Source organism: Callionymus lyra, chromosome 1 (genome assembly GCF_982586985.1).
Source record: "Callionymus lyra chromosome 1, fCalLyr1.hap1.1, whole genome shotgun sequence".
NCBI classification, from domain to species: Eukaryota; Metazoa; Chordata; class Actinopteri; order Syngnathiformes; family Callionymidae; genus Callionymus; species Callionymus lyra.
Genome location: NC_141818.1, coordinates 783,176 through 793,175, shown reverse-complemented (window position 1 = coordinate 793,175; position 10,000 = coordinate 783,176). Strand labels below are relative to the sequence as shown.

The window sequence follows — 10,000 nt, the reverse complement described above, 5'->3', positions numbered from 1 at the left end:
GCCCCCTCTCTGAGCTGGCCTGTGATTGGTTTGTCGTGATGAATCGTCAGGTGTGTCGTGATGAATCGTCAGGTGTGTCGTGATGTATCATCAGGTCTGTCGCGATGTATCATCAGGTGTGTCGTGATGTATCATCAGGTCTGTCGCGATGTATCATCAGGTGTGTCGTGATGTATCATCAGGTGTGTCGCGATGTATCATCAGGTCTGTCGCGATGTATCATCAGGTGTGTCGCGATGTATCATCAGGTCTGTCGCGATGTATCATCAGGTGTGTCGTGATGCATCATCAGGTCTGTCGCGATGTATCATCAGGTGTGTCGTGATGTATCATCAGGTCTGTCGCGATGTATCATCAGGTGTGTCGTGATGCATCATCAGGTGTGTTGTGATGAATTGTCAGGTGTGTCGTGATGAATCGTCAGGTGTGTCGTGATGAATCGTCAGGTGTGTCGCGATGTATCATCAGGTGTGTCGCGATGTATCATCAGGTGTGTCATGATGTATCATCAGGTGTGTCATGATGTATCATCAGGTGTGTTGTGATGAATCGTCAGGTGTGTCGTGATGAATCATCAGGTGTGTCATGATGTATCATCAGGTGTGTCATGATGAATCGTCAGGTGTGTTGTGATGAATCATCAGGTGTGTCATGATGTATCATCAGGTGTGTCGTGATGAATCATCAGGTGTGTCATGATGTATCATCAGGTGTGTCGCGATGTATCATCAGGTGTGTCATGATGTATCATCAGGTGTGTTGTGATGAATGGTCAGGTGTGTCGTGATGAATCGTCAGGTGTGTTGTGATGAATCGTCAGGTGTGTCGCGATGTATCATCAGGTCTGTCGCGATGTATCATCAGGTGTGATTATGTATCATCAGGTGTGTCGTGATGAATCGTCAGGTGTGTCGTGATGTATCATCAGGTGTGTCGCGATGTATCATCAGGTGTGTCATGATGTATCATCAGGTGTGTTGTGATGAATCGTCAGGTGTGTCGTGATGAATCATCAGGTGTGTCATGATGTATCATCAGGTGTGTCGTGATGAATCGTCAGGTGTGTCGTGATGAATCATCAGGTGTGTCATGATGTATCATCAGGTGTGTCGTGATGAATCATCAGGTGTGTCGTGATGAATCATCAGGTGTGTCGTGATGTATCATCAGGTGTGTCGCGATGTATCATCAGGTCTGTCGCGATGTATCATCAGGTGTGATTATGTATCATCAGGTGTGTCGTGATGAATCGTCAGGTGTGTCGTGATGTATCATCAGGTGTGTCGTGATGAATCATCAGGTGTGTCGCGATGTATCATCAGGTCTGTCGCGATGTATCATCAGGTGTGATTATGTATCATCAGGTGTGTCGTGATGAATCGTCAGGTGTGTCGTGATGTATCATCAGGTGTGTCGCGATGTATCATCAGGTGTGTCATGATGTATCATCAGGTGTGTTGTGATGAATCGTCAGGTGTGTCGTGATGAATCATCAGGTGTGTCATGATGTATCATCAGGTGTGTCGTGATGAATCGTCAGGTGTGTCGTGATGAATCATCAGGTGTGTCATGATGTATCATCAGGTGTGTCGTGATGAATCATCAGGTGTGTCGTGATGAATCATCAGGTGTGTCATGATGAATCATCAGGTGTGTCATGATGTATCATCAGGTGTGTCGTGATGAATCATCAGGTGTGTCATGATGTATCATCAGGTGTGTCGTGATGAATCGTCAGATGATTTATTCTCACACGTGAAACTGATTTAACTTCATAAAAACAAAATATAAAAAATATGTTTTTCTTTCGTCACTAATGAAGTGGAAACAATCACACAGGTGTCCTTTCAACATGAGGAGTGAGATCAGTGGTGTGTGTGTGTGTGTGTGTGTGTGTGTGTGTGTGTGTGTGTGTGTGTGTGTGTGTGTGTGTGTGTGTGTGTGTGTGTGTGTGTGTGTGTGTGTGTGTGGTGACCTGAAAGGTTACTGGAGGTCTTGACACTCAGAAATCCATTTTGACCGGTCGAAAATGTGTTACAGTTCATTTGTGTGTTACAGTGAGTTTATGTTACAGTGAGTGTGTGTTACAGTGAGTGTGTGTTACAGTGAGTGTGTTACAGTGAGTTTATGTTACAGTGAGTGTGTTACAGTGAGTGTGTTACAGTGAGTTTATGTTACAGTGAGTGTGTTACAGTGAGTGTGTTACAGTGAGTTTATGTTACAGTGAGTGTGTTACAGTGAGTGTGTTACAGTGAGTTTATGTTACAGTGAGTGTGTTACAGTGAGTGTGTTACAGTGAGTTTATGTTACAGTGAGTGTTTTACAGTGAGTGTGTTACAGTGAGTTTATGTTACAGTGAGTGTGTTACAGTGAGTGTGTTACAGTGAGTTTATGTTACAGTGAGTGTGTTACAGTGAGTGTGTGTTACAGTGAGTGTGTTACAGTGAGTGTGTGTTACAGTGAGTGTGTTACAGTGAGTTTATGTTACAGTGAGTTTATGTTACAGTGAGTGTTTTACAGTGAGTGTGTTACAGTGAGTTTATGTTACAGTGAGTGTGTTACAGTGAGTGTGTTACAGTGAGTTTATGTTACAGTGAGTGTGTTACAGTGAGTGTGTGTTACAGTGAGTGTGTTACAGTGAGTGTGTGTTACAGTGAGTGTGTGTTACAGTGAGTGTGTTACAGTGAGTGTGTGTTACAGTGAGTGTGTGTTACAGTGAGTGTGTGTTACAGTGAGTGTGTTACAGTGAGTGTGTGTTACAGTGAGTGTGTGTTACAGTGAGTGTGTTACAGTGAGTGTGTGTTAAAGTGAGTGTGTGTTACAGAGAGTGTGTTACAGTGAGTGTGTGTTACAGTGAGTGTGTTACAGTGAGTGTGTGTTACAGTGAGTGTGTTACAGTGAGTGTGTGTTACAGTGAGTGTGTGTTACAGTGAGTGTGTTACAGTGAGTGTGTGTTACAGTGAGTGTGTTACAGTGAGTGTGTGTTACAGTGAGTGTGTGTTACAGTGAGTGTGTTACAGTGAGTGTGTGTTACAGTGAGTGTGTGTTACAGTGAGTGTGTGTTACAGTGAGTGTGTTACAGTGAGTGTGTACCTGGTTCTTCAGCTCCACGATCTGATCTCGGAGACGGTTGATGTATTGTCTGGAGTCTGAGTGGTTGAGCTGACCTTGGATCAGTCCTTCCTCCTTCTGAACACACAACAACAACAACAACAACAACAACAACAACAACAACAACAACAACATCAGAAACAATGGACAATACTACACATATATACTTGTTACTACACTATCACAACACCAGAGTCAAGTACTGGACAATACTACACATATATACTTGTTACTACACTATCACAACACCAGAGTCAAGTACTGGACAATACTACACATATATACTTGTTACTACACTATCACAACACCAGAGTCAAGTACTGGACAATACTACACATATATACTTGTTACTACACTATCACAACACCAGAGTCAAGTACTGGACAATACTACACATATATATACTTGTTACTACACTATCACAACACAGGAGTCAAGTACTGGACAATACTACACATATATATACTTGTTACTACACTATCACAACACCAGAGTCAAGTACTGGACAATACTACACATATATACTTGTTACTACACTATCACAACACCAGAGTCAAGTACTGGACAATACTACACATATATACTTGTTACTACACTATCACAACACCAGAGTCAAGTACTGGACAATACTACACATATATACTTGTTACTACACTATCACAACACCAGAGTCAAGTACTGGACAATACTACACATATATACTTGTTACTACACTATCACAACACCAGAGTCAAGTACTGGACAATACTACACATATATATACTTGTTACTACACTATCACAACACAGGAGTCAAGTACTGGACAATACTACACATATATATACTTGTTACTACACTATCACAACACCAGAGTCAAGTACTGGACAATACTACACATATATATTTGTTACTACACTATCACTATGTATTGTATGTCATACTCATCAACACCCGATTAAATCAAGCAAATACTTGTATACAACACATGTAAATACTTGTATATAACACATGTAAATACTTGTATATAACACATGTAAATACTTGTATACAACACATGTAAATACTTGTATATAACACATATAAATACTTGTATATAACACATGTAAATACTTGTATATAACACATATAAATACTTGTATATAGCACATGTAAATACTTGTATATAACACATGTAAATACTTGTATATAACACATATAAATACTTGTATATAACACATGTAAATACTTGTATATAACACATGTAAATACTTGTATATAACACATATAAATACTTGTATATAACACATGTAAATACTTGTATATAACACATATAAATACTTGTATATAACACATTTAAATACTTGTATATAACACATGTAAATACTTGTATATAACACATATAAATACTTGTATATAACACATATAAATACTTGTATATAACACATGTAAATACTTGTATATAACACATATAAATACTTGTATATAACACATGTAAATACTTGTATATAAATACTTGTATATAACACATGTAAATACTTGTATATAACACATGTAAATACTTGTATATAAATACTTGTATATAACACATGTAAATACTTGTATATAACACATATAAATACTTGTATATAACACATGTAAATACTTGTATATAACACATGTAAATACTTGTATATAAATACTTGTATATAACACATATAAATACTTGTATATAACACATGTAAATACTTGTATATAACACATGTAAATACTTGTATATAAATACTTGTATACAACACATATAAATACCTGGATCTCCAGGTCAGAAATCTTCTGCCTCAGCTCAGCCATGGCTGCCATACTGTCGGCTTCTCTCAGTCTCACCGCCATCACTTCTTCTTTACTCTGTCACCATCCAGGGGTCAGTTCAGGGTTCGATGGAGGTCACAGGTTCAAGGGTCACTGACCTTGCACTCGGACTCCGCCTGCTTCCTCCTCATCTCGCTCAGCTGGGCCTGCAGAGCCTTGTTCTGATTGGCCAGCGTCTGCAGGCGGTCCTGGAGGGAGGTCCGCTCCTGCTCGTGACGCCCCTCCAGCTTACTGTGGATCTGGTTCTGCAGGGAGACCCGGGTCAGTCCGGCAGACGCTCCAGGAGACCGGACGCCTACCTGACTCTCCAGCTGCAGGACCTTCAGGTTGACCTCTCGAAGCTCCGCCTGAACCTGAGCCTCTCGCAGGCGAACCGTCATCAGTTTGTCCTGAAGCTCGTTCACCGAGTTTTTCTTCGGAGACTCTTTCCAGCTCGAGCCTCTGTGGTGTTGCTGTGAGAGAGATGTGACTCTATTGTATCATCAGTGTGTGACTCTATTGTATCATCAGTGTGTGACTCTATTGTATCATCAGTGTGTGACTCTATTGTATCATCAGTGTGTGTGACTCTATTGTATCATCAGTGTGTGTGACTCTATTGTATCAGCAGTGTGTGTGACTCTATTGTATCATCAGTGTGTGTGACTCTATTGTATCATCAGTGTGTGACTCTATTGTATCATCAGTGTGTGTGACTCTATTGTATCATCAGTGTGTGACTCTATTGTATCATCAGTGTGTGTGACTCTATTGTATCATCAGTGTGTGACTCTATTGTATCATCAGTGTGTGTGACTCTATTGTATCGTCAGTGTGTGACTCTATTGTATCATCAGTGTGTGACTCTATTGTATCATCAGTGTGTGTGACTCTATTGTATCATCAGTGTGTGACTCTATTGTATCGTCAGTGTGTGACTCTATTGTATCATCAGTGTGTGACTCTATTGTATCATCAGTGTGTGACTCTATTGTATCATCAGTGTGTGACTCTATTGTATCATCAGTGTGTGACTCTATTGTATCATCAGTGTGTGACTCTATTGTATCATCAGTGTGTGACTCTATTGTATCATCAGTGTGTGTGACTCTATTGTATCATCAGTGTGTGACTCTATTGTATCATCAGTGTGTGACTCTATTGTATCATCAGTGTGTGACTCTATTGTATCATCAGTGTGTGACTCTATTGTATCATCCGTGTGTGACTCTATTGTATCATCAGTGTGTGTGACTCTATTGTATCATCAGTGTGTGTGACTCTATTGTATCATCAGTGTGTGTGACTCTATTGTATCATCAGTGTGTGTGACTCTATTGTATCATCAGTGTGTGTGACTCTATTGTATCATCAGTGTGTGACTCTATTGTATCATCAGTGTGTGTGACTCTATTGTATCATCAGTGTGTGTGACTCTATTGTATCATCAGTGTGTGACTCTATTGTATCATCAGTGTGTGTGACTCTATTGTATCATCAGTGTGTGACTCTATTGTATCATCAGTGTGTGTGACTCTATTGTATCATCAGTGTGTGTGACTCTATTGTATCATCAGTGTGTGACTCTATTGTATCATCAGTGTGTGACTCTATTGTATCATCAGTGTGTGACTCTATTGTATCATCAGTGTGTGACTCTATTGTATCATCAGTGTGTGACTCTATTGTATCATCAGTGTGTGTGAGACTCTATTGTATCATCAGTGTGTGACTCTATTGTATCATCAGTGTGTGACTCTATTGTATCATCAGTGTGTGACTCTATTGTATCATCAGTGTGTGTGACTCTATTGTATCATCAGTGTGTGACTCTATTGTATCATCAGTGTGTAACTCTATTGTATCATCAGTGTGTGTGACTCTATTGTATCATCAGTGTGTGACTCTATTGTATCATCAGTGTGTGACTATATTGTATCACCAGTGTGTGTGACTCTATTGTATCATCAGTGTGTGTGACTCTATTGTATCATCAGTGTGTGTTACTCTATTGTATCATCAGTGTGTGTGACTCTATTGTATCATCAGTGTGTGACTCTATTGTATCATCAGTGTGTGTGACTCTATTGTATCATCAGTGTGTGTGACTCTATTGTATCATCAGTGTGTGACTCTATTGTATCATCAGTGTGTGACTCTATTGTATCATCAGTGTGTGTGACTCTATTGTATCATCAGTGTGTGTGACTCTATTGTATCATCAGTGTGTGACTCTATTGTATCATCAGTGTGTGACTCTATTGTATCATCAGTGTGTGACTCTATTGTATCATCAGTGTGTGACTCTATTGTATCATCGGTGTGTGACTCTATTGTATCATCAGTGTGTGACTCTATTGTATCATCAGTGTGTGACTCTATTGTATCATCAGTGTGTGTGACTCTATTGTATCATCAGTGTGTGACTCTATTGTATCATCAGTGTGTGACTCTATTGTATCATCAGTGTGTGTGACTCTATTGTATCATCAGTGTGTGTGACTCTATTGTATCATCAGTGTGTGTGACTCTATTGTATCATCAGTGTGTGACTCTATTGTATCATCAGTGTGTGACTCTATTGTATCATCAGTGTGTGACTCTATTGTATCATCAGTGTGTGTGACTCTTTTGTATCATCAGTGTGTGACTCTATTGTATCATCAGTGTGTGTGACTCTTTTGTATCATCAGTGTGTGTGACTCTATTGTATCATCAGTGTGTGACTCTATTGTATCATCAGTGTGTGACTCTATTGTATCATCAGTGTGTGACTCTATTGTATCATCAGTGTGTGACTCTTTTGTATCATCAGTGTGTGTGACTCTATTGTATCATCAGTGTGTGACTCTATTGTATCATCAGTGTGTGTGACTCTATTGTATCATCAGTGTGTGTGACTCTATTGTATCATCAGTGTGTGACTCTATTGTATCATCAGTGTGTGTGACTCTTTTGTATCATCAGTGTGTGACTCTATTGTATCATCAGTGTGTGTGACTCTTTTGTATCATCAGTGTGTGTGACTCTATTGTATCATCAGTTTGTGACTCTATTGTATCATTAGTGTGTGACTCTATTGTACCATCAGTGTGTGACTCTATTGTATCATCAGTGTGTGACTCCATTGTACCATCAGTGTGTGACTCTATTGTATCATCAGTGTGTGACTCTATTGTACCATCAGTGTGTGACTCTATTGTATCACCAGTGTGTGTGTGTTGTTGTGATGTGTGACTCTATTGTATCATCAGTGTGTGTGTGTTGTTGTGATGTGTGACTCTATTGTATCATCAGTGTGTGTGTGCTGTTGTGATGTGTGACTCTATCGTATCATCAGTGTGTGTGTTGTTGTGATGTGTGACTCTATTGTATCATCAGTGTGTGTGTGTTGTTGTGATGTGTGACTCTATTGTATCATCAGTGTGTGTGTGTTGTTGTGATGTGTGACTCTATTGTATCATCAGTGTGTGTGTTGTTGTGATGTGTGACTCTATTGTATCATCAGTGTGTGTGTATTGTTGTGATGTGTGACTCTATTGTATCATCAGTGTGTGTGTGTGTTGTTGTGATGTGTGACTCTATTGTATCATCAGTGTGTGTGTTGTTGTGATGTGTGACTCTATTGTATCATCAGTGTGTGTGTTGTTGTGATGTGTGACTCTATTGTATCATCTGTGTGTGAGTCCAAGGGACTCGTTGTATAAACAAAGCGTGATCACAGCTGGAGGAGTGAAGCCATTATTACATCATCATGGACTCTCGTAACCTCTCGTTCGTCCAGATTTCAGAGCAACTTTATAAAGTAATAATTAAAACATGGTCATGATGAGAAGTTACTGCGTCGTCAAAACTTCATCTTTTTGTCTGATCACTCCTGGAAGGGCTTTGATTGAATGGGATTAGCAGGTGTTTGAATGGAGACAGCTCCCTCTAGTGGTGAGTGTGTGTCGTTACCTGCCAGCGCTGGTTGAGCTCCGTCACCGACTCCTGCATCTCCCTGAACAAGCGAAGCGTCTCCATCTCCCTGAGCTTCAGCTGCTTCACCTCCTCCTGCAGCGCCGCCATGTTGTTCTCGTCCGGCAGACAGATGCTCCTCTGGAAGAAGAACCTCTCGTGAGTCTACGGCTCTTTTCTAATGTTGTTTGAAGCATTCGTTCTCAAACAAAACAACGAAAAATGTCTTTTTCTTCATTGGATTCAAAAACATCATCAAAAGTTTCAATTTATACAATTATTTGACAAATGTTTTCATTTGAATTATAATTAACATGTATTTTTATTATCCTGCGTGTAAAAATAAACATGTTTATTATTATTATAGAATTAATCTTTAATATTTACAACCTTGTATTAATTCAAGATCAAATATTGAATTTAAATGTGTTTTTAATCAACAATTGAAAACATTTCTTCATAAATTCTGAATAAAAAAATAAAAAATGAACAAAATAAACGTTGATTTGACAGGAACATGATGATATCTCCAGGACGCTGTAGCGCCCCCTGCTGACCGACCTTCTCCAGGTCCAGCACCTTGTCCTGCATCTCCTTCAAGGCTCCCAGCAGCTCGGCCTCGTGAAGCTTCATCTGCTCCAGCTGCGTCTGCATCTCCTGGAACGACTGCTCTGTGAACTGAAGCTCAGCGTTACGTGTATCCTCTCGTCCTCAGTCACTCTTCAGACCGCCGCTGCCGTCTAGAGGCCGGAGGCGTCATGACAACACAAACATGAACAAACACTGAAGATTCACGTGGAGATGATTTATGAGCAACTGTGACGGTTGAGAAGTAAAATGAATCAAATATTAACTGAAATGAAAACATGTATTTCTTTGATTCACTTATTATTATAGTATTATTATTATTATAGTATTATTATTATTAAGTATTATTATTATTATAGTATTATAGTATTATTATTATTATAGTATTATTATTATTATAGTATTATAGTATTATTATTATTATAGTACTATAGTATTATTATTATTATAGTATTATTATTATTATAGTATTATTATTATTAAGTATTATTATTATTATTATAGTATTATTATTATTATAGTATTATTATTATTATAGTATTATTATTATTATAGTATTATA

At 39.0% G+C, this 10,000-nt stretch overlaps 1 protein-coding gene across 1 annotated transcript in view; it reads right to left on the bottom strand.

The window, feature by feature from the left end:
* The window catches only part of LOC148087318 (EVI5-like protein), a 34,482-nt gene that overhangs the window by 2,169 nt on the left and 22,313 nt on the right, over positions 1–10,000 (bottom strand). The window contains exons 14-19 of the mRNA XM_087791514.1: positions 9,412–9,528; positions 8,851–8,991; positions 5,214–5,366; positions 5,013–5,159; positions 4,855–4,950; positions 3,094–3,189 (exon numbers count right to left, since the gene is read on the bottom strand). Of these exons, the coding sequence (XP_087647640.1) occupies positions 3,094–3,189; positions 4,855–4,950; positions 5,013–5,159; positions 5,214–5,366; positions 8,851–8,991; positions 9,412–9,528 (750 nt within the window). The remainder of the gene's footprint in view (positions 1–3,093; positions 3,190–4,854; positions 4,951–5,012; positions 5,160–5,213; positions 5,367–8,850; positions 8,992–9,411; positions 9,529–10,000) is intronic.